The sequence below is a fragment of the Nicotiana sylvestris genome, chromosome 9, assembly GCF_000393655.2.
Source record: "Nicotiana sylvestris chromosome 9, ASM39365v2, whole genome shotgun sequence".
Lineage (NCBI taxonomy): Eukaryota > Viridiplantae > Streptophyta > Magnoliopsida > Solanales > Solanaceae > Nicotiana > Nicotiana sylvestris.
The window spans coordinates 66,673,989-66,700,060 of record NC_091065.1 but is presented as its reverse complement, the minus strand read 5'-3'; the positions used below and the strand labels follow the sequence as shown (position 1 = coordinate 66,700,060).

The following is a 26,072-nucleotide window of genomic DNA, read 5'->3' as shown; positions in this document are numbered from 1 at the left end:
GACACCTAGTCTCTAACCTAGGTAAGCCTAACATTTACTGAGATAACATTAATATTTACTGACTTCAAATTTAATAACTCTAAATAAATCACAATTCCCAAAACTGGTAGTACAAGTCATAAGCCTTTCTAAGAGTAGTTATACAAAATAATTACAATACTATCCCAAAATGAGAAGGAATCAATGGAACATAAATACAAACGAAGGTGACTCCGAGGCCTACGAACACAGCAACAGATTACCGAGAGTCTCCACCGTGATGACCCGCACAGCTACTATCGGTCAATACCTGGATCTGTACACAAAAATGTACAGAAGTGTAGTATGAACACACCACGGCGGTGCCCAGTAAGTATCAAGACTAACCTCAGTGGGGTAGTGATAAAGAACAGTCAAGGCACCTACTGCTCAAATGAAATGAATAGGATATGATTATAAAATATTGAGATAAAGATAACGAGGTAATATCAACAGCGAAGAGAAATCAAAATACAAACAGTAGAACAATAAAGGGAGAACACGGGTAGTAACGAACGATAACTAAGCAAATCAGATAACCAAGTATATCAACACTGACATAATAGGAACAGAGACAAGTACGAATGTATTCAAACAAAGAAGGCAATGTCAACTCAATCAATCACATCATGTCTAGTACACAATCGCGACCATCTCAACCATCAATTTCTCACATCATAATCTCAACTTCCGAACCTTCAGCACACGTGGCACCTTGTGCCCTCATATTTTTCCATCTCACTTTTAACAATAAAATCCACATGATATACAATACATAATGTCCGTACAATGTACTCAATATGTCTAAGAAGTCTCATTTACCTAATATAAGTAAAATTACAATTTCTAAACTAATTAGGAAAGCCAGCGAGAAAAGATGAAGTTGTTTCTTTTGAAATCATTCGAGTAAAAAAAAGTACCCCTTTTAATTTAAAATACAACATCGAATGGATTGTTACCTTTAACATGAGAGTTAATAACTTAAAACTTAGTAGAAATTTCTTTTTAAGTAAAATAAAACCTCAGACAGTTTAAGGGGATATAATTGAGAAACTAATTGAATTAAGGATGTAACAATTATTGAAGTTTGAAGTATTGGAATGTGTATATATATAAATACGGTGAGGTATTGAAAACATTGTAGGTTCTAACACAAAGGATCACAACAATAAAGGAATTTAAACAGTTTAAACACTTGAATTGATAACAACAAATAAACACAGCAGCAGAAAATGCACGGCATCACCCTTCGTGTTTTTACTCTCGTTCTTACCATAAGAATCAATATTCACTTTTGTTCTTTCTTGTTGCAGCAATCATATAGTACTGTTGCGGCGTGCAACCCGATCCAAATCACATAATGATGTTGCGGCGTGCAACCCGATCCAAATCACATAATATTGTTGCGGCATGCAACCTGACCCCACTTGTCCACCCTTATTACTCCTTGTTGCGGCGTGCAACCCGATCCCATATAATATTGTTGCAACATGCAACCGGATCCCAATATACAAATCAACACCAACCACTAAGAATCTCGGCAAGGGAACAATAGTATAACAACAATATCCCCGTAAGGGAAACAATATCATAAGCAATAATATCCCGGCAAGGGAATAATAGTATAACAACAATATCCCGGCAAGGGAAACAATATCATAAGCAATAACATCCCGGCAAGGAAACAACAAGTACATAATAAGGGTCACGGAAAAAACAAGAAGCACGATAACCTCAACAAAACAACAAGACATAATAAGCACGTGATAACTACACTGGTAACCACAACAATTGGACATGTAACCTATTTGCACGAAGTCATAGAGGAACTCATAATCAAGAAGTAACAAAACAATAAGGAAGGCAATCACTTCAATTAAGGCAATTAAGGGTCAATGTAACACGTAAGAATTAGAGGAAAGCTAACAACATCATATGGAGCATATAGAGACAATTTAAGCAATTATTAAACCCAATCATAACAGGATACTTTCCACATAATGAACATAAGGACCTAAGAACCCTAGAGCAAATTTCCCACAAATAAGTCCGAGCACACACTCGTCATCTCACATGCACGGACTACAATTAGCATAGAAGACTCAAATCCTAAGGGGGAATCCCCCACACAAGGTTAGGCAATTACCTCAAAGACGACAAACCGATATTCTAAAATGCACTTCTCGGGTGAAAAGACTTCCGAACAGCTCAAATCTAACCAAATTAACTTCAAAGCACAACTAAAACACATAAGAAACTATTCCGGATCATAAAGTTTCAATCTTTAACATAATCCAAAAATCGGTCCAAAAGTCGACCCCCGGGCCCGCGCCTCGAAACCCGACAAATTTTACAAAATCCGAATACCCATTCCAATATGAGTTCAACCATACAAAATTTATTAAACTCCGATACCATTTTGCCCCTCAAATCATGATTTTTCATTTTTTAGGAATTTTCTTTAAAAAAACAACATTTTCCTCAACCCAAATCACTAATTAAATGATAAAAATGAAAACAAATTCATGGAATATAATCAATTCTAGGTGAAGTTTGCGATGAGGAAGTATCGCATTCACGAAAAAGAAAAAGGAAGGCTGCCCAGTTGTGCTTCGTGAATGCGACAGCACGCACGCGAACGCGAAGAAGGAAAATATTATGGCCCAGAGATTGCTCTTCGCGAAAGCGTGAACTAGTACGCAAATGCGAAGAGTGGAACGGCATAACTACGCGAACGCGTGAGGGGGATGCGAACGCGATGAAGGATAAAGCAGAGCTTCGCAAACGTGAGGCATGTTACGCGAACGCGAAGAAGGAAAATGAGGTGACCAGCAACAACACATCGCGAACGCGAAAGGCTGTTCGCGATCGCGGAGAAGGAATACCAGAAGCAGAATACAGCAGTCCAAACAATGGGAAAATGACCCGTAGCCCACCCGAAGCCCCCAGAACCTCGTCCAAACACACAAACAAGTCATATAACCTAACACGGACTCGCTCGAGGTCACAAATCATATCAAACAGCACCAAAACGATGAATCACACCAAGAATCGAACATAGGAACTTTCAAACCTTCCAACTTCTAGAACTCGTGTCGAACCTATCAAATCAACCCGGAATGACGTCAAATTTTGCAGATAAGTCCAAAATAACATAACGGAGTTGTTCCAACTCTCAAAATCGCATTCCGACCTCGATATCATAAAAGTGAACTATGAGTCAAACCTCTCCATTTTTCAAACTTTAACTTTTGCAACTTTCGCCGAAACGCCTCAAATTACCCTACGGACCTCCAAATCCGAATCCGAACGCGCGCCTAAGTCCAAAATCACCATACAAAGATGTTGAGATCACCTACGACCCATTCTGGGGCTGTTTACTCAAAAGTCCAATTCTGGTCAAATTCTCATCATTTAAACTTCCAAAACTAGTTTTTCTTCCAATTTGACTCTGAATCATCCGTTAACTGAATGCAACCATGCACGTAAGTCGATATAGATATTATGAAGCTTCTCGAGACCTCAAACTATCAAACTTGACAAAATTGCTCAAAATGACCAGTCGGGTCGTTACAATATATTGATTAGTTTTTACCCCATTTGAATAGTTTTGGATCGTTCGGCTCCGATTTGAAGGTTTGAGCGCATTCTTGAGTTTGGAAGTAAGCTTTGGACAAGGTAAATCTCCTTTCTAAACTTGTAAGATGGAATTAACTCCATAGGTGAATTAACTAAATGTATGTACCTATCTGTGGGGGCTACGTACGTACGTGGCGACGAGAATCCGTATGTAGCTACTATTATGCTAATTGTCTGGGTAGTTTAGGACCCGTATCATGCTATACTTGCAATGCTTGCGTCCTTACTTGTTACTATAATTACTTAAGTCATGCTGGAAATTGGTAAAACAAATATAGATGGTTATACTCACTTACTTAAGAATTTGTATGAAATAATTGACTGTAAATGGGCAATGTGTGCTTTCTTAAAAATAAATTGTTATTTGTGGATCGGACCGAGCACCTCGGTAGTAAATAGATGCATCTATGGTTTGCGTCATTCGATCCTCTGGTAGTGCACGGTTTAATATTATGTTGGACCGGATCGTACGATCTCGGCATGATTTGCGCATGTTATTTATTTGGAACTTCCAGTGATTTATACTGCTTAAATGCTCTGAAATGTAAGTTGTTATATGATATGATTGAAATTGACATGTTGTTTATGAAAGAGTCTCTTACCTCTCCCTATTCTTAAACTCTCATTATTATTCATGCTATTCATGTTTAGCGTAACACTTAAATTATATTATTATTGGCCATAGTAAGTGTCAAGTCGACCCCTCGTTACTACTTCTTCGAGGTTGGACTGGATACTTACTGGGTACATATTGTTTATGTACTCATACTACGCTTCTGTACTATATTGTACATGATCTGAGGCAGGTGCATCTAGTTATCCACCAGGCGCGCATACTTGATTCGGACTGAGACGTACGGTGAGCTGCCCCCACCTTAGCCGTTCAGCAGCATACCGGAGTTTCTCTTTTGCTTGTACCTGTCTACTTATTTCAAACAGTAGGATAGTCTTCTTTTGTATATTCTACTAGTTGCACACATACTTGTGACACTAGATCCTTGGTACCTATTAGTAGATTTGATTTTGGGTTGTATCCCTACAATTATGATTTCTTTTAGTTATTTCCGTTTCAGTTGCCTTAAAAATTTATTATTTATTGAATGTTTTAAATTTAAGTTAAGTAAAATATTGGGATTGTTTAATAAAATAAATGAGAACTCACTAGTTGATCAGTATTGGCTTGTCTAACAATGGTGTTAGGCGCCATCACGACCTATAATGAAATTTGGGTCGTGATAGTAGTTTATAGGGTACGTGAACCCATGGTCTTTCGGTCAAATTAGGTATTTTATGTTTGTATTTTTTTAAATTAGTCTAATATTATTTGTTGGCATCCATGCTCCATAAAGGCTGAATGGTACAAGCTGAATATTGAGTTATTTACCTAAAGGAACATAGATAAATTCCTACTTAATACTTATTTTCTTTTTTCTTTAATGATGCACCCATATTTTAAAAATTCTACCCATATTTTAAAAATTCTAGATCTTCTTCTATGCATACGAGCAGTGGGTGAGCGAAACCTGTTGGATTCACCTCAACAAAAGGCACAAATAAATACAATATATTTTTTTATTATACTTACAAGAAACACACAAAAGTTTCTAGCTAGAAGTAGGGGTGGGCATTTGTACTTCGATATAATATTTGAAAATTATGGTTCAACACTTCGGTATTCGATATATCAGTTATGCATATCAAATACCATACTAAAGTAATTATATACTGTTTGATATCTTTTTGTTTGGTTCAGTATGATTTCCATATCATACCAAGTCTTCATGAACTAACCAGTGGTGAATTATTGAACTCTAATTCATTAGAAAATTTCTAGTAATGTGATAAATGAGTGCAGCAGCAACAGAATATGAGCAATTCCTTCACTTTTTCTTATAATTTCTAACAAAAATCACTACATGAGCATAGCAACAGAATGTGAGCAGTTCCTTTACTTTTAATAATTTCTAAAAGAAATCACATCATTATCTATTTTCTCGAGACACTTAGTCATTGATGATTTTGCATCACAATAACGCATAGGGTACCTTTCAGTGTGATGCTGAAAGCAATTACTACATTCCAAGAAAGCCCATACTTTAATTCTTCATCCCGAAGAGTCGTTGAACACACAATATATACATTTTGATAAGCTCTCTGCCAGCAAGAACCATGGACTAACATCTAGTTTTGGCTTAATTTTTTATAAGTTTAAGTCCTTTCTCATTTTTATAAGCATCCATTGATAATTCATACACCAGTTTAACATTTTGATTTTGTGAAGAAGAGTATTATTCAGAGTTAGTACGACCACTCTTTTTATTAGATGCAGAAAAGAATCAGTCTGATGATGATGAAATTTGTGACAGCAAAACCAATAACAAAAACCTAGTATGCTAACTTGTAGGCGTCAATGACTATTTTTGAGAGAAAAACCTGGGGATCATCGTTAGGTTGGAGCGTTGGGCTTAGTCTATGTGGGCTACTGGCTAGGGGCAAGAACTGACAAGTTGAAATTTTGGGCTGGATGATAACTTGGGCTAGGCAGTAAAGGAATGTGTACTTAAATAATTAGATATTTCGGTATACCGAAATATCGAAACCTCAATACGTAGAATTGTATCGAAATACTGAATAACCTAAAATTCTATATCGTAGTAGTATCAAAATACCGATACCGAAATACCGAATTAATTCGGTCCAGATTAGAATTTGGTTTTTTGACTTTTATGCACACCCCTTGTCACGACCCAAATTCTACTAGTCGTGATGGCACCTAACCCAACCCGCTAGGTAAGCCAACTAATAACTATCCAATTCCATTAAAGTCAACCAATTAATTAAATAGATAAGTTCACTGAATTTTATACATTCCCCAAGGACTGGTAGTACAAATCATGAGCTTCTAAGAATATAGTTTACCAAGCCGATATGAAGAAAATACATCTTCTGTTTGAAAAGTACATAAACAGAGTTTTATAAAGCTAAGGCTACCATGAATAAGAGGCAGCCACATCAAGGACGTAGGTACACCTTCAAATCCAGCAACCATCGAACGCAGCAACATCGGCATTCAGGATCTACACGCAATGTATAGGAAGTGCAGTATGAGTACAACCGACCCCATGTACCAAAAAGTAACAAACCTAGCTTCATGTTGAAAGCAGTGACGAGCTGGAACATAGGTCGGGTCCAATACCAATATCCAATAATAGTTCATAACAATATAAAGCATATAAATAAGGAAGTAACTCAGAGATAAAGTGTTCATCTTTTTCACAGTTTTCCCAAAATAGTTCCGTCTTTCAAGAGTATCAATGAAAACTCAAATTCTTCACCGAAAACGTCGTGAAATATGAGATAGTTTTTAAAAAATTATATTTTCTTTTCCAAAATAAATAAGATGTTTCATTTTCTTTTCAGATAGCAAGTGTGAGATACCTCTCTATGACCACATATCAATGTGTGTAAAATATCATGAATAATGGGATACCGTACAACATGAGGAAAATGTATCTCTATGCATGTATGTCATATGGTCATGCCAATGTCATGTATCTCATAGATGAATCATGTACGCATACTCTCAGAGAACTCAACCTCACTGTATCACACCTTCCACTCATCATAATCAACCACTCGGTAATGTATATGGCCCATACGGCCCAGGGATAATCCATTCCGGAATATACATATCACTGACTATAAGTCACCCAGTTCCGAGGAAACAGGCCAATCCAGCCTCATGGAGAAGATCCATCTCCATACCAAGGGAAGATCCATCCCTGAATGTTATCAAGTACTTCGGACAAATCCATGTCCAGGGAAATCCATCCATCAATAATATAGTCCGCACTCACTAGGGGTGTGTAGACTCCGGAGGGGATCCTTCAGCCCAAGCGCTATAACAAGCCAACGAAGGCATAATCAATAATCTGTTGCGGCGTGCAGCCCAATCCCATAACTGTCACTCCTAATCAGGCTCTCGGCCTCACTCATCAATCTCTCCAGTCTCACCCACAGGCTCACAATGTCACAAAAATTGACCCGGAACAATGATACGATGTATCAATAAGTAACAACTGAGACTGAGATATGATATGAATGCATGAATGTGATTGAGTACGAAATATCAATGAATTCAATGAGATGACAGCAAGAAACGACCATTATGGGTCCCAACATTATCAGCATAAAGCCTAAACATGATATTTATTATGATGTACAACTCATTTATCTTATCACATGGTGAAAACACAGATATTAATAAAATAGGGCCACTATTCAGTGCCTTGAAAATAACAGGGTCACAACTCACAGGGTGCACGCCCACACGCCCGTCACCTAGCATGTGTGTTACCTCAACACCAATCACATAGCACATAATTCAGGGTTGTATACCCTCAGCACTAACTTTAGAAGAGTTACTTATATTAAACAAGCCAATTCCGACACCGAGCAAGCCAAGCGATGCTCCAAGAATCCCATCACACACATTCCGACCTCTGAATGGCTCGAAACTAATCAAAAATAACTCAAATACATCAAACAATGCTAAAGGAACGAATCCCAACCGAAAAGGTTGAATCTTTAATCAAAAGCCCAAAATCGGCCAAAAAGCCCAACCCGGGCCCGCACCTCGGAACCCGATAAAACTCACAAAATCCGTCAATCCATTAAATTATGAGTTCAACCATACTAGTTTCACTCAAATCCGGCTCCGAATCGGTGTTCAAAATTCAAAAATTCATATTATGAAACTTTAGGCCAAAACCCCCAATTTCTTCTTTAAAATTCATCAACCAAAAACTAAAATCAAAGATAGATTCATGAAATATAATCAAAATCGAATTTAGAACACTTACCCCAATTCATATGCTAAAAAGTGCCTCGAAAAATTGCCCAATTTCGAGCTCCCCAACTCAAAATATGTTAAATGCACAAAACCCCCAGTTTAACATTGTTCTGCCTCGTTTCTTCTGCCAAAAGATCTCAAAACTTACTTTGATACCTCCAATGGATTCCTTGTGAAATTCTAGTCAAGTTAGGCTCTTGAATCACTTCATTTGACCTTATATTGAAGGAGATATATTGGTTTCAATATTTGGAAATAGTGTAGATTTTTAAATACGCTGCAATGGCAATTTCGTAATTAATCTGAAAAATCTGGCAACCCAATTCTTAGTAAAATGACCATAAAATCCTTATACGATGTCCAAATTTAACGATTCTTTTTGCTATAGATCCGTAATTACGATACAGATCTAATGCTTCAATAAAAATAAAAATCGGAGATCATTTGTTCAATATGATACCATTTATGCTTGAAGAAACGGCACGTCGAAACATAGGAAAAACGAGCGCAACGCAACCCAAACCTATCCGAAACTCAATTGAGCCCCTCGGGACCCCATCTAAACATACCAAAAACTTCCTATCATAATACGGACCTACTCGAGGCCTCAAAATACACATAGCAATATCGAAACAACGAAATGTACCTCAAATCAAACTTAATGAACTTTCGAACTTTCGACTTCCAAAATTGACGCCGAAACATATCAAAGCAACTCGGAATGAACGCAAAATTTGCATACAAGTCCTAATATATTATATGGAGCTACTTGTGTCCCAAACTACCGAGCGAAGTGCAAATGCTTAAAACGACCGGTCGGGTCATTAGACCCTGGCTAGAAGACAATTAATTTATGTTGGTCCACTAACATGAATGTGCATAGATAAGAAAATGCTTTACTCAAAAACTATGAGACCAACCTAATTCCTAAATGAGTATTGGTCGCTTTCCCTGTTGAGTTGATATTGGCACATGCTTATATTATCTACTTTGCATACATATACATAACTTATCATTATACTTTTTAAATAAGAAATACTTATGCACGAAATCTACTCAATTTTTGGGAAATAACAAACTTGAATTCGACAAGCATCTCATTTTTATTGGTAACGAAGGAAATAAGGCCCAAGTTGGGTAGGACAAAGATGGTGTTGAATAATGCTAACTCAAATGCTCTAATTTTTTTCAACAAGATTGACATTCAAAATGCATAGAATCAAAGTAAAGGTAAAAGAATTGTGTTCTGCAAGAATTATAACACCACAATATTTAAGGGTGGGAAATGGACGATTGAATTAAATTTAAACTGATTAACACGAAGTAAATCAATAATTGAGCGATTTATTGACTCACCCAAATTTTACTTGGACTATGATAGACAAGTCAGATGAACTAAACAATAAATCATATAAATTGTATCGAATGGAGTATCATGTATTTTCTACCAAGTTAATAACTACATACTAGTACGATTACTAATGAGATTTTTACATATATATACTACATTAGAAATTTATTTTCCCTAACTATTTAGGTTTTAACTTAATTACAAGTTGATATACAATTTATCAGTTCTATGCAAATAAAATTTAAATGTGTATCCTTGATTGTATCCTTTTAATGTGAAAATCAAATTTCACAGATCTACCGGTTCCACAAATATCTCTCCTCTCTGTCTCTATTTTCTTTTTTTCCCCCGACTTCACATATTAGCTACTGATTTTATGATTGCCTATTCTTCTGCTTCGCTCTATCCATGCGTAGCTTGTGCTAGGATGTTATTTCATTCTTTAATTTTTCGTAACAAAAGCAAATTAAAGTGGTGCAAGAGTTGATACCTTTTTGTTCTCCTTCTACAGTTGCTCTTCGACCGAGAGTCTTTTCAGAAAATCAAGGCTGCAAAAGAGTATGTTCTCAAAGGCTTCTTTGAATCTTTATGATTCTCTTCCCCCTTTTTTTTTTCTTTCACAAAATTCGATAATAGTCTTGATATCGTCACTTATCACCATCGAACCAGTCATTATCCGTTGCCCCGCCAGCCATTGAAAATCATCAAAAGCTTCGAAACTTTGATTTTGAATTTATTTATTTTATATTATTATTTGTTTTGATTGAGTGCTGTTGCAAATGATCGAAAATATTTTTTGGAGTTTATATCTCACTTTTGAGGGTGTATGATGAAGAGTAGAGTTGATTTTGAATGAAATTTCATATTGAAACTCGAAAATGACGAAGATGTATTATAATCATATGTAAATATTATTTTAGTTTTATTCTGTTGTAGTTATATATTTTTAATTTGAATATTGTATGAAAGTTGAAAAATAATTATATTATGTATGAATCGTTGTATGAAATTTGTATTTAAGTTATAAATATATTTTTTTATCTAAAGTTGTTGATATGTATCAAAATTGTATTAAGAGAGGAAGTTTTGATTGGAATTTTAGAGGAAAAAAAAGAGCACACCACATACAAAATATATACAAATCATATACAAAAGATATATTTTTTTAAAATTCGTATAAAAATTGTATTTTAAATTATATGATGTTGTAGTTATTTTTAACTGGGTAAAAATGATGTATGAAAGCTATAGATAAGTTATAAATAAGTTATATACTATATAATTAGTTTGTATAAAATTTGTTTTTAGTTTATATGTTGTTGTACATGTATCAAATTTGAATATTTTCGCTTCAACTTATCTGGTTTAGGTACTTTTATTGTCAGTGTCTCTATTGTTTTGGTTTGGCGTTACTTTCTGGTTTAAGCTATTAAAATAGTTTTATAAGATTTGGTTCTCAGTTAAGTCTTGAACTATTTTACGTTACTGTGGTTCGACATTATTGGAAATGTTATTCTACAGTTAAGGCACTATCTGAAAGAGGAGAGGAGATAAAAAAAAATGGTGTAACTGAATCCCATAATTTAAGGCACTAATAATGGATTGTACATGGATAGAAGGCGTAGAGAATAGGGAAAGAGGAGAGGAGAAGAGAGAAAAAAGGAAAAGAGTATAACTGAATCCTCTAATTTAAGGCACTAATAATGAATTGTATATAAATTGTAAGCAATCCTTATTTGGGGCGGGTAGTATACAATAGAGAAATTTTCACAAATCACTATTATTTAGTGGTTATTAGCTAGCTATAACTATCATTTACTAAATTACTTTCTATAACTATGTTTTCAGTTGTTATAGAGTGTATTCGATGTATTTAAGTCATTGTATTAATGAATACAATAGCAAAACTCGGTGTGAAATAGGGGAGTCCAGTTAAACAACGGTTGTATTCGAATATTCGGTTGTACGACTGTATTCGCCAGTTGTATTTGTGAATACAATAATGTAAACTACGTAAAAATGGTCTTTTTCAATTGTTTAAAACGGTAAGTGAATCAATTAACGCGATAGACTCCTAATATAACTCAACTAACTCAATAATAACACGCAGAATCTGTATTTCACGTTAAAGAAAAGATTTTCCAGTCGAAAAAGATCACAAAACAGAGCAATCTCTAGATTTTCAATCCCTTTTTTTTCTGTTGCTATCGTGTTGTAGATTTCAAAACATGTACTCATTTTATATGAATACATGTATTTGGAATACATAACATATTCATAAGTACAACAGTGAAAGCCTTGTAAATACATCTAAATACATCTAAAAACAAATAGTGAAAGTCAATGTAATAACTATTTATCAGTAAAATACAGATGAATACATGTATTTGAAATACATAACATATTCATAAGTACAACAGTGAAAGTCATCAAAATACATCAAAATATATCTAAATACATCTAAAAACAAACAGTGAAAGTGTTGATTCTTTCAAATTTCGATGTGTCATTGCGTGTTTTTGTTCTCTTTTCCGCAATTGTATTTGCTGTTGAACCGGCAAAAACATGTTCCGCTTGAGTGATTTGCAAATCGAAATATGGCCCTTCGAAATTGAGTGCTTTGGTCGGTATACCTCAGATAACCCTCTTGTAAGGAGTTGAATCAGCCATTGGAAAAGAAAATCCGAATTTTCTGTAAAAGGATAACAATGGTGATTGTTTCTACGGAAAAAAAAAGTACAAATATATAGAATAATACAAGTGCTAGCGAAAAACTAACAAGTTTAACACTTACCACAACTTTTTGGGCAAACAATTTTGAAAATTAATAGACAGAATGGAGATGAATCAGTTGATAATGGAGGTTGTATTCGTGGAGAAGATACTAGGTTGGGACAGAGATAGTGGAGAGAGAACGCGGGTTTAACAAAATTGTATACAATGCCGGTGTTATTGGGAGAGAGAGAAAAATATTTCAGAGCGTATTTAATGACTTAACAATAGGAAGTGACCATAAATAGATAATTTGCTATAAAACCTAAAAGATAGCTATAGAATATAATTTTATAAAAAAGTATTTATTTATAATAAATAAGGTGTAAAGGTTGCTATAGGAGATAAAAATTCTTATACAATAATCCCATTACTAATTTAGTCCTAGGATAGAGAGACTTGGGCCTATTGGGCTTAGACTAACAATACACAAAGTCAGAAACCAACCAACAAGCCCAATTAACGTTTCGTGGATTAGGGCTTGATTCAAAGGGATTACAAAAGCTTTGGTCTCTTTTCTCTATCCATTGAAGACGTCAACGATAAGCAGCAGCTGCGGCGGGAAGCGGAAGCAGCAGGTGGAGCAGCCATGGTTAATGCCTTTCTCTAGACTCTTCCAGTAGCTTCTACACTCTTTCTACTTACACCATTGATTTATTTTGTTATTTCCTGTTATCTTCAGGGCATCGATCTAGTTGCGGGAGGTAAGTCGAAAAAGACTAAACGCACTACCCCACAATCCGACGATGTTTATCTCAAGCTTCTTGTTAAGGTTTTTCCTTTAACTTTTTAAATCTTCCGTCTTTATAAATATAGTGCATTTTTCGGATAGTGTACTGAGAATTGTATGGCTAATTGGGTAATGTAAAAGCTGTACCGGTTTCTTGTGCGGAGGACTGGGAGCCAGTTCAATGCGGTGATACTGAAGAGGCTGTTCATGAGCAAGATCAATAAAGCTCCCTTGTCTCTATCACGCTTGATTACTTACATGAAAGGAAAGGTTATTGTTATTCAGCCCTTTTAGCTCTGTTTTACCTTACTGATCTATGAGTTTAAACTCATTTACTGTGATTAGTTGTTAGAATGTTCTTGCTTATTGATTTTAATGTGGTTGTTCTGGTCTGAGTTAATTTTGTTACTTGAAAAGCTTACACTTGCTGCCCATTAAGGGGCCCTTTGGCTCAAGGACTAGTTATGCAGCATTTGGTCGCTAGACAGTGAATAATAATATGCTGTGAATAGTAGTAATAGGTTCCATATTAAAGTCAGAGTAATCTTAATCCTTATATTGTTGATACACATGTTCTTGTTCCTTAATTCTATCATGTATAAAATAACTCATAGATTAGTTATATAATGCAAAGTTTTATTCCTCAAACCGTTCAGAGTTTTATGCCAGAAATTAAATGTTTGATTAATAACGTAGAGTTATATACGGGACTAGTTCTTCTTATACAACAAAGCAAACAACAGCTAGTTGTTACTGACGTACTAAATGGTTATTTTGTATTTTCTTTCCTATATGATAGGAGGACAAGGTTGCTGTAGTTGTAGGGACTGTTACTGCACTGAGATTCACTGAAACAGCTAGAGCTAGGATTGAGAAGGCTGGTGGAGAATGCTTGACCTTTGATCAGCTTGCTCTTAGAGCCCCTCTTGGGCAGAACACGGTATGGAACTATGTCCCCTGTCAGTTCGTGCTTTTATGGGTTAGGCGCAATGGGAGAAAAAGTAAAAATATATATATGTAGTCCAAAGACCAATAATTATAAGCATAACACATATGCAGACAAAAAATTGAAAAATAATTACGATAAAATGAAATATCAGTTGTTTAGTGTCTCCTTTTCAGGATTGCACTCATAGGCAAGGAAAAGTTATGTCTTAGAGCCTTGATGCGACACAGAAGCGCCCCCAAAGCGAGGCGAAGCGCTCACCGCTTCTATGCTTTCTTGATATTGTTGGCTGTGTTCTCTCAGGTACTGCTTAGGGGTCCAAAGAACTCGCGGGAAGCTGTTAAACACTTTGGTAGAGCTCCCGGTGTCTCGCACAGCCACACGAAGCCTTATGTTCGGGCAAAGGGAAGGAAGTTTGAGCGAGCAAGAGGGAAAAGAAAGAGCAGAGGTTTCAAGGTTTGAGGAATTGCAAATGTTTGAGTGCACAATGAGAATTTCTTTTAGAAGGTTTTCCCGACCTACTTTTTCCCATCTTAGCTTCTTTTTCTTCTTGGAATTCTTATTTCCACCCCTCTTTCTCTGACACTCCAACTTATAGACGATTTTGAATGCTTTTATTATCTATTTTGCACAATTAAGCCACCTTTAGAGGACAATCAATATTTACTAGGTTACGCAGGAAAATGATGCAATATGAAGATCCCTTTTTTTTTCCATTCAAGCTCTTTTATGCTCTGATAGCTGTGCTTAAATGATCGTTTTGCAGTCATGAAGTGGGTGAAAACGGTGTAAATTAGGGTTTATATCTAAGCAGAGACCAAAAAAACAAAAACAAAAAAACAATGGTGATTTTTTTCCATCTACTCAAGTCTTTTTGGTATTTGTATTGGCTGGAGATGTCAAAATCTGATTGGACTAGGTGATTTTCGTGCGAGCTATTTTGGGCACTATTGTCATTGAAAAATGTTAGGTTTATAGTTCTAAGACTGGCCAAAAAATGTAAGTTCTATTTGAATATCTAGAGGCCAAAAAAGTTTGTCAGTGCACTTCCAAAACGAGTAAATTAAATGGCTTGGACTTTGGTTATCATAGCTATCTTCTAAACTTAAACAACACAACGTTAGTAAGAAGTTGATTCGAAGACATTGTCATTGTTGCAATTCCGATTCGATTGGGCAGGACTTTTCTCTCGTTTTCCTTGTTTGTTGCTATGCAGTGAGTTATCTCATTGAAGAGACGACAAAATGATGAAACCAATGGTCATAAAAGAATACCGACATTAGTTTGTCGTGAAATGGCAACCAAAATCCAAAGCAAGATAGTATGTCGTCGCTGTTGCCGGCGAAGTTACTCATACAATTATTTAAGTACTCCTTTGTTCTTGAAAGGATTTTGAAATACGAAGATTAATTTAATTTTTAATGTACATTTATGGATGTCAGTTTCTTAGTTTTAAAAAATAATATTTGTATATTTTAAAGACTAAATAAAATCATATTTTTCAATAGTCAGACGTGTATAAAAGTAATTGAAAAAATATTTATGAAAGGGACTGTTTAACAACTTCAAATTCGCTGCCTATACTGTTTTTGAGGTAATACGGTTTTAGTTCGTACAAGGACATCCCCGGCCAAATTCAATTCCAATGGTCAATCATACGAAACTAATAAGTACTTCAAATACTCAACAAACCTAAGTTTTTGCAGTTATTAAAACTCTTAAAATTGAGTTATAATGTCCTATATAATCGAAAGTAGAAAGTAGTAAATAGGAGTTAGACAAACGAATGAAACAGAATAGATAAAAAGAAAAGTAGGTAGAGACTAGGGAGCACAGACGGAACGAACATTTCAACTTTATGGGTTCCAAATTTTAGAACGGCAATCTTAAGAGCTACTAACTGGATTCTAAATTTAATATTTACACATATTTAGTGAATTTCTTAATACAAATATATTGTTTGAGCAAAAGTTATTGTTTGAACCCACACTTAGGCTTGTATTGGTCAAAATCTGATCACTGCGGTCAAGCTGACTAATATCCCGTCCAAGCGACAAGGTATCGAAAGACGACATGGTCCATTCTACATCTCGCACTCACGATATCCGTCGAGTCAGAAGAACAACGTTCAAGGGACGACCAAAATAGATAGTGTGAGAGAGAGTCAGACCAAGCAAATAGCAAAGGTCCCAATGACTATATATAGGAAGGGAAAACCTTCGGTTGTGAGGGGGGCTTGGGGGCTTCTCCCTCTCTCCTTATTTCTCTCTTCTGCAATCTTCATAATAAGAAGAAGAATGAAGCAATCATTAGAAAAACATGTAAAACAACCTTCCCCATTGATTAATGGGAGTCACAATGAAAGTTTTAATAAGATTGGTTACCTCTATTTCATCCTGTGTACTATTTGTTCAATTAGCTCATTGATCTGGAATTTATTATGTTTAACTAAGATTTATCCCTTCACTTTCTTTAATTGATTTGTTAAAAAGGCTCCAATACCTTTTGAGTCAAACAATTTGGCGCCGTCTGTGGGGATTTCTTAATGAAATTTCCTAGTCTCTTCCAGATCAAAGACAAGAAACACGATTACCCACCGAAAAGAGCGCTAAGAAAAAGCCCAACCCACGCAGGGCAAAGACGCAGCATAGGAGGGGAAAGAGAGCTGGAAACAGCCACCGAATTTAGGAATCATCGCCCCATCAACCGTCAAAATGCCTGATAAAATGAGCAACGTTACAAACCTACTCTCATTCACCGATTCATCGGATGGGGGTAAGGAAAGTGCCATTTTAACTCACCTTCTGCTCTATGCTCACGCAAGAACACAAGTACCGCGTAGGCGAGCGAGCAAAGAAACATCTCAATCAGAGAATGGGAAACTACTACAAGATAACTGAAACATCCCCCGCCGATGACACCTCCAGGTCGGAAGGCAGGAATCAGACAGGGAAACTCCAATATGTGCGCAAAACGAACATAAGCGAAACAACAACGTTTCGTATTCTCCGACATTACACTCTCCGATGCAAACAATATCAAGCGAACTGGGACACTCCCAAAAGATGCCTGATTCTCCAAAAACTGGGACTAACGATGGGTTACTATTTCGATAAGTTTGAAATAACACCCTTTAAGGCTAAGGGCCTTCGCCAAAAAGAAGAGTTCGACCTCGATCGAACGACGACAGGTTACCATTTCGATAAGTTCGAAATAACACCCTTTAAGGCCAAGGGCCTTCGCCAAGAAAAAGATTCCGACCTCGATCGAATGACAACGGGTTATCATTTGATAAGTTCGAAATAACACTCTTTAAGGCCAATGGCCTTCGCCAAAAAGAAGAGTTCGACCTCAATCGAATGGCGACAGGTTATTATCTTGATAAGTTCGAAATAACACCCTTTAAGGCCAAGGGCCTTCGCCAAAAAGAAGATTCGACCTTGATCGAACAACGATGGGTTGACATTTCGACGAAAGTTCGAAATTACACCCTCAAGGCCACGAGCCATCGCCAAAGAGAAAATTCGAAATATCCCTAAGGCCAAGGGCCGACAGAAAATATAAAGGGAAAGAAAATCGGGACTCGCCATACGAGAATCTACCTCGCACCAAAGTCATGAAAAGCAAAAACAAAGACAAAGTACAAGGCAAATAACAACGAAAAATTCTTTATACAAATCACTGCGCAAACGGTCGCAAATTACACACGGCCCAAGCCAACAATAGAAAAGAAAAAAGGAAAAAAGAACAATGACAACCGACAACGAATGTATAAAAAAACAGAAAATAGACAAAGAGAACATTATTTCACTCGGCATCATCATCGCCACCATCTCCAGGAAGCCCTCCCTCATCATCCGCACCTTCATCTGCCTCCGAAGTCGCAGAGTCATAACCACAGTTGACACGAGCCTCTCGCACCTTTGCCCGTGCTCCTTTATATGCGGCCTTAGTAACATTGTCCGCCTCCCACAAACTCTTGTATATATCCCGCTGAGCTTCAGTATGAACCCAAAGCTCGTGTAAGCGGCGGGGAACAGCAGCGGAGGACTCAATTTGAGCCAATAGTTGCTCCTTCTCGGCTTCCAGAGCGGCGACTCGATCTCCTAAGTTCGAAGCTTCCCGGTTGATCTCACCAATACGTTCCTCAAGCCTCTCCTCCATTAGCGTGGTCGTCGCTCTCTCCGACTCCTACTCAGACTGGAGGACGCGGATAGTGTTCTCCAGGGCCGCCGCCTTTGCCGAAGTTGCAGACCAAGCACTCTCGATGCTCTCCAACCCGACAAACTTTCTCTCCAATTCGGCCAACTTTCCCATCCACTCCGCACTCATCGCCTCGACCTTGATAAGATTTTGATCCACCCCAGCCTGCATCGACCTCAGTTTCTCCTGCAGATAGTCACACTCTGCGGCTACCCCCTTTCCCAACTCAAGCTCTTCGTTCTTCGCACAAAGTTGCTCCTCGAGCACACTATTTCTGTGAATGGCCTCCATCAACTGCTGGTCTCTCTTCTCTAGTTCCTCGCCGAGGGATCGAGCACCGGGATTCCCCCTCATCCGCTCGTGCAACTCACAGCACTTATTGCGATAGCGCCGATATTTCTCCAATGCCTTCAGGAAAATCTTCGTCCGAATGTCATCCCTACGGGAACTCTCAATTTCCAACATGTACGTTTGAAAAACAAAAAGAAGAGTTAAGATCGTATCGTCCATAAAAATAAAAGAAACATGAAAGAAAAGCGAAATATACCCTCAGGCCCATAGCGGCTACTTCATTCATCAAGTCGCTTTTAGGAACGTTCCAGAGAGCCTCGTTCTCGGTAGCGGAGCACAAAATGTCGAATTGCGATACCAAATCCTCCGTGTCCCCCAGGAGATTAACATCCGAAGAGATCTCCAGAATATGGGCCAGGCCTCCCGCATGAACCACCGAATGGGTAATACCCTCCTCAAATATCCTAACATCATCAGGGTCGAGGTCTGACTCGGATTCATAGTCGTCGACCACGACACCCTTTCCTCTTTCAGCAGCTGAAGAGGAAGCACGACCAAGTACGGAGGACGAGGGTACCTCCAAAACCACAATGGCGGCCTCAGAAATCTGGCCTCCCGTCACGGCAGGTTGCTGATCAATGACAATGGCAGGAATCTCCGTCGGCGGGGCAGATACAACGGCTGGCTCCATCTCTATGCGCGGAGTGGTATCGATACCCGCCCTAGATCTTGTCAAGGGAGAGTCGTCCAAGTGTATCACAGTTGGAGGGGTTGCCTCGAACTCCACTCGTCGCCTCTTGGACGACCCTTCCTCAGCACGAGGAGATTCACTCGTCAGACGAGCGACACGAGTCGAGACCTCGGTCTGAGAAGTGGCCTCCGCAGGAGTAACCAGAGTCGCAGGCTCAACTGAAGCAGCCCTCGACGAAGGCCCAGCAGAAGGGCTGCAGCAGGGTGAGCAAACGATGCCGGCTGACGAAAAGCTAATGGAGGAGCCCTCGCTCTCCGCACTCTCCCTGGCATCGACAAAACCGCACATAAGAATCTAAGTAAAAAGAGAAGAAAAATAGAAAATAGAAATGACACCTCACCTGTAAGGGGCCTACGTCCAATTTTTTCATGAAAGGCCGACCATGTGCGAACCCCCAGCTTATGGGGAAGGATGGCACTCACCCACTCGCGGATACCTTCGACAGATGGAGGGGGCAATTTCTCAGCTGCAGAGACATAGCAGGGTTTAGTACTGTAACAGAAAGCGGTCGGGTATCTCACCGACTAAAAATGTAAGAAACTTACGCACAAAGTTCCACTTCTCAGGAACCCCATTGGATCCGCCACAATGTGTTCGATCCACATATAGAAATAATTCTCGTAGAAACGATGGTTGGCCCTGTCTTCCATTTTCACCACCAGACTTTTCGACCCCCGAGGACATATGTGAATCATCGTGCCGCGAATGAGTTGAGGGGCGAAGATATTAAGCATGTGATCCAAAGTGATCTCACGACCAACGAGTTCCGCAAACTTGAGCAACATAAAGAACAACTTGTACAGGTACAGCGAAAGTTGGGCGGGGCATACCTCGTAAAAACGGCAGAAATCTACCACCAGGAGAAGGGGAGGAAGTGTGTACCCAATAAGAAAGGGGTAGGCATAGAACACGTAGTACCTAGGGCGGTCGAAATGGACTATGTCGTTCCCTACCGTCGGCTGCATGTCAACGTAACTGGGGATTCCCCACCTAGCTTTCAACTGTACCATGTCTTCCTCTTTTATAATAGAGGGGACAGGTTCCGGCTCCACCTCAGCGCGACTGCAGAAGTCGGTCCATTCTCTTCCAGGACGAGGCAAGATCTCGGTTACCAACGGGACCTCCTTATCTTCCACCACTTCTACTCCTCCGGTGGCCAGAGCAACATTTTCAGCGCCGGAATTGTGGCAGGGGGATTAGCATGAGAAGAATCACCAGCCATTTCGTCGAGATGGTGTAGCAAAAAGACAATGGAAAGGAAGGATGAAAGTTTTCAGTCAACGGGGGGTGAATAAAAATTCGGAGTATCAGGAAGAAAGTATATTCACGAAACTCTTTCAAGCAAAGGGCAAAGAAGTGTGTCAATCGAATGATGTGTTCCTTCTATTTATAAGAGACATAAATTCCCCAAGCACGAAACCCAAGAGTCGCCAATCGAATTTGATAGGGCACGAAACGTTTCGATTCCCTAGGAATGTGTGTCATAATGGCGGCAACCATGAAACAACGTTTCGATTCCGAAACTGCCACAACGGTCCAACGATAGTGAAAGAGCGTTGTCACCTCACTCAAAACCTAAGGAGCATAACCAAGGGATAAGTAGTCAGATTTCTCTCCGATTTGTAGCAATCATGATCCGTCTGTCTGGCCCGAGGGACTAACTGTATTGGTCAAAATCTGACCACTGCGGTCAAGCTGACCAACATCCCGTCGAAGCGACAAGGTATCGAAAAACGACATGGTCCATTCTACATCTCGCACTCACGACATCCGTCGAGTCAGAAGAAACAACGTTCAGGGGACGACCAAGACAGATAGTGTGAGAGAGAGTTAGACCAAGTAAATAGCAAAGGTCCCATGAATATATATAGGAAGGGAAAACCTTCGGTTGTGAGGGGGGCTTCGGGACTTCTCCCTCTCTCCTTATTTCTCTCTTCTGCAATCTTCATAATAAGAAGAAGAATGAAGCAATCTCCAGAAAAACATGTAAAACAACCTTCCCCATTGATTAATGAGAGTCACAATGAAAGTTTCAATAAGATTGGTTACCTCTATTTCATCCTATGTACTATTTGTTCAATTAGCTCATTGATCTGTAATTTATTATGTTTAACTAAGATTTATCCCTTCACTTTCTTTAATTGATTTGTTCAAAAAGGCTCAAATACCTTTTGAGTCAAACAAGGCTTCTACCTTCGGCCCGGCTAGGGAATGGTGGCTAGAGTGAACCTAAAACTATGGCGATTGTTCAATTTCACAAACATAGCGTGTATGTAGTTCCTAACTAACTCGTTCCTAATTTGGCATCTAGCATCTAGGAAATGGAATTTACTAAAATAATAGTAACTCTTTATACCATTATATCTTAATTCATAGTTGTAGTTAAGTAACCCTCAAAATATTAATCAAAATCGCTTTACAACATTGGAAACCACTAATTCTAGAAGTATCTTTAACTATATATAATGATAGAGTATGAACTTTTTCTCTATCATTATATCTTAACTGGTTATATTAGATTATTTGTCTTATTTTTTAAATTATTTATCTTATGAACCGTATGTGTAATTATTTTAGGAGTTTAAAGGATGATATAGAATATATTCACACATAAGACAACTTATAACTTAATTATAGATAAATCGTCATAAAGGCAATTTAGTAATAACTAGATAAAGATTTATAACTAGCATCATATTAATGCTTGTCAGTAAAATATATTTATATTTATCAATGATTATAACAATCTATCATCTTTTAACTGGTGCGCAAGTTAAACTCATTCTGAAAAGCTTAAATATACTGATACTCGGAGAAAAAGATTGGGAAAGTAGCAGCAACAAGGAAAGCAAGAGAAAATGGAGAAAATACAGCACAAATACGTATCCGTTAATGGTATAAACATGCACGTAGCAGAAATAGGTGAAGGCCCAGCAGTTGTATTTGTACATGGCTTCCCTGAACTATGGTACTCATGGCGCCACCAAATGTTGTACCTTTCTAAAAAAGGTTACAGAGCCATGGCTCCTGATCTTCGTGGCTATGGTGACACTGATTCTCCACCAGATGCTACACATTACACTGCTTTTCATATTGTTGGAGACTTAGTTGCTCTTTTGGATGTTCTGGGTCTAGACCAAGTGTTCTTAGTAGGACATGATTGGGGTGCTCTAATTGCTTGGTATTTCAGCTTGTTTCGTCCTGATCGAATTAAGGCTTTGGTTAATCTAAGTGTTGTGTTCCGTCCAAGACACCCTTCACGAAAACCGGTGGATAGCTTGCGAGAGTTGTTTGGTGATGACTATTATGTGTGCAGATTTCAGGTATAATTGCTTTCTTCTTCATTGTTTTTTTCGTAATTGCAGATTTTAGCTCAATTGGTTCAGGGTTAAGCCGTAGTTGATTTATTAAGCAGCGGTTTATTTTTTTGGTTACTTCTTCTTGGCAGTTTATTTAGTCGGGAAAGAAAAAGTGGAACTTTTATTTGTGTTGAAGTTAAGCTAGTGTGATGGATATATGCTATCGGTCTCCTCAGTTCTGCAAAATCTTTGGTCACTTGTGCAATTCTTTTTCTTTTAGTAGCTAAAGTTGAATCCGGTATACAAGCCAAACAGGAATAAGTGATGTGGTTCCCTGGTAAATTATTTGCATAAATAAATACTTGGATCCAGAAATAGGAACGTTGATGAACAACTATATCTAGTCAATTTGGTCAGTTATTTCAATTATGGAAAGCAGATGAATCCTATTCCCTAAAATTGTATTTGGATTTTAGTTATGATATTGATACTAGGGCTCCTTAACATGATTTGTTTGATGAGTTCTTCTACCCTGAGTTTGTAAATTCTTCTTTAGTGATTTTTGACAGCTCTCGTTTTCAAGATAGTGGCCACTTTATCTTTTCCAAGTGAAGAGGGAAAGCAGTTGAATGACATTTTTGAAGCTCATCTTAGTTTTAAGAGTCACGTTTACTTTTGTTCCTGGTTTCCTCTTGGATGGTCTTTCTGTGATTAGAGGGTTTTTCAATGTTTCCTGGTGAAGTAAAATACAGTTTCATTCTTAAATTTTATGGTTGGTGCTTGCTAGAGTTCAGCATATTTCTCTGATGCTTATTGGACCTTTTCTGATTGCTATTACCCTTCGTATGGCTGCTTTACTTTTCTTTCTATGCCTTTCCTTGAATAGAGTGGTTAAACAAAGGAAATATGACAGATGCACACTTAGAAGATTTAGAGGCTGCATATATTTGATCAAACTTCATTTCTTCACTTGGCTAGTAAAACCCTTTTTAAGAGATTTAATATTTCCTACAATAACATCAAGTGCCACTAATTTTCACGTAATTGTAATTTGTTAATGTGAAAATACTGCAATGCAATTCGATCAACGCAGATTGTGTTTGAATTCACAGTAGTAAGCTTTTCTGGTTTTACTGATGCTGCTATTATATTTAGAAACCTGGGGAAGTGGAAGAGGAGTTTGCTTCTGTTGATACTGCAACAGTCGTTAAGGGATTTCTTTCTTCACGTGATCCACGCCCACCTTGCATTCCTAAGGAGATAGGCTTTCATCAGGCCTTAGCTAAGTCACCAGCGACATTACCCTCATGGATAACAGAAGAAGATGTGCATTATTTTGCTGAAAAATTAAAAAGAAACAGGCTTCACTGGAGGATTGAACTACTACCGAAATCTGGACAAGTACGTATACCATTTAACTGTTCTAGGATCAACCAGAGAATCCATGGATTTCTCGTGTTCCTATTACTTACTCAGCTGCTTGTGTCTTTACTGATTTTCCTTATTTTAGCCGTTATGTAATGATTCTAGTCGTAGTACATTGAGAGTGGAAATAATTGTACGCTCAAATTTTCTTAAATCTGTTCTTTAAATGCAGAAACTGGGAGCTTACAGCACCATTTAGTGGATGCAAAATTCAAGTTCCTACTAAGTTTGTGGTTGGTGATCTGGACACACGTATCATGTTCCTGGAACCAAGGAGTATATACACAATGGTGGTTTCAAGAAAGAAGTGCCTAATTTGCAGGAGGTTGTTGTAATGGAGGGAGTAGGTCACTTCATCAACCAAGAAAAGCCTGATGAAATAAATTCCCACATTTATGATTTTATTCAGAGGTTTTAATCAACAAATGCCCTCTTTGTCTTCCAGGTTACTGCGACTTCATCACTTGGAATACGCAATGACACAGTATACACTGTAATGCTACCACTTGAATGTATCTATGATTGATACTGCATTTTACCTTTCTATAAATTACTGGAGTTTTTGGCAGAATTTGAGGCGTACTTGTTGAAGTTTGTGACAAAATAAGATATCCAATCAGATTATGTGCCTGAATTGAAAACTTGATTGGTGGAGAGATGGTATTTTCCACTCTGTTTATAAGTCCTGCTATGACATGCATTTTTTCACTATAAAGAAGATAATGGAAATTAGAGGGGTTTGTTTCTCTTCTCACAATACTTTCTTTATTTGGGATGTTCTCTGCCTTTTTCACTCCCCCACACACCAGCAGAAGAAATACAGACTAAAAGAATATGAAAAATTATTGCCTGGTCTTTGTCATGTTATCCAACAGATTAGAAAAAGTGGCAAGCAAAACCATGATAATCCAAAGAAAATCTTTATTTCCTTGATTTCTTTTCCAATTTGAGGGAAGAAAGAATCCCTTATCGATAAAATATGAGTTAGCTCCAACAGATTATGGCGAAGAAGTGCTAATGTCATTGGTACACTGCAGTATCGATCTTGACTGGTTAAAATATACATTTTTTATCCAATACTCACAAGCATTCCCTCCCAATACCATTAAATCCTTCTTTTAGTTTTTTTGAATCTGTCATCAAGATGGATGAAAACTCATTTAGTATAGGACTTGGGTGGGGCAGTGGAAATAGTTTTGTGATCCCCCACGATATCTACTGAGTTTAAAGCTGTTGCTTATCTCTGTTCTCATTCTTTTTTCCTCTTGAGTTATCATTGCTTTCTTCAGTACTACGTTACACTGCTGGTTTCTCTCTAATATGTATGCCACCTTGGCCGAGGTGGCCATGATTTCTACCTGCAGTCCTGGCAGAGTACCATATTGATTACTGTTTCCTCTCAATGGTAAATCAACAAAATCTACAAACACTGCCAGCCTTTATCTAAGGCTTGAAATGTTTAGACCTTTCCTAGAATGTGCTGTATACTTGTCTGAGTAGTAAAGTAACGACTGATGAGATTGCTCAATTTTTACCTAGATGTAAGCATGTAAAGCATGATTTGATGTGAGATCCAGGACCGGCTTGGGATTAGAATGGAGAATCCAAAAGCTGTTGCCTGCTAAGTTGGATTTTGATATACATAAATAGATCAGGAGGAGCGATACAATACAATGTAAGAATTCAAGTAATATGATGAGTATTTTATTTAACAATCCGACTTTTTTGGCAAGGAGAGAAAATGTGTTTGAATTTAGCAAAAGGTTAAAATGGTATTGGTGAGAAATCGAATAGA

At 37.8% G+C, this 26,072-nt stretch overlaps 2 protein-coding genes across 3 annotated transcripts; both read left to right on the top strand.

Moving 5' to 3' along the window:
• The first annotated feature begins 13,136 nt into the window (after positions 1 to 13,136).
• Positions 13,137 to 24,095, top strand: LOC104225282 (large ribosomal subunit protein eL18y). Of its 2 annotated transcripts, XM_070155782.1 has the most exons (6): positions 13,137 to 13,224; positions 13,315 to 13,404; positions 13,504 to 13,632; positions 14,162 to 14,302; positions 14,612 to 14,815; positions 24,008 to 24,095. In XM_070155782.1, exons 1-5 carry the CDS (start codon positions 13,222 to 13,224, stop codon positions 14,768 to 14,770), a joined length of 522 nt encoding a protein of 173 aa, XP_070011883.1. In that variant the 5' UTR covers positions 13,137 to 13,221; the 3' UTR covers positions 14,771 to 14,815; positions 24,008 to 24,095. The 2 variants fall into 2 exon arrangements, with proteins under 2 accessions (XP_070011883.1, XP_009775352.1); XM_009777050.2 differs by lacking the exon at positions 24,008 to 24,095 and having other exon boundaries at positions 14,612 to 15,022.
• On the top strand, positions 15,125 to 24,947 carry LOC104225283 (epoxide hydrolase 1-like). Its single transcript, XM_009777051.2, is given in 5 exon segments — positions 15,125 to 22,876; positions 24,008 to 24,202; positions 24,204 to 24,253; positions 24,450 to 24,523; positions 24,526 to 24,947. Coding segments are annotated over 5 exon segments (954 nt in total). The 5' UTR covers positions 15,125 to 22,411; the 3' UTR covers positions 24,696 to 24,947.
• The last annotated feature ends 1,125 nt before the right edge of the window (positions 24,948 to 26,072 follow it).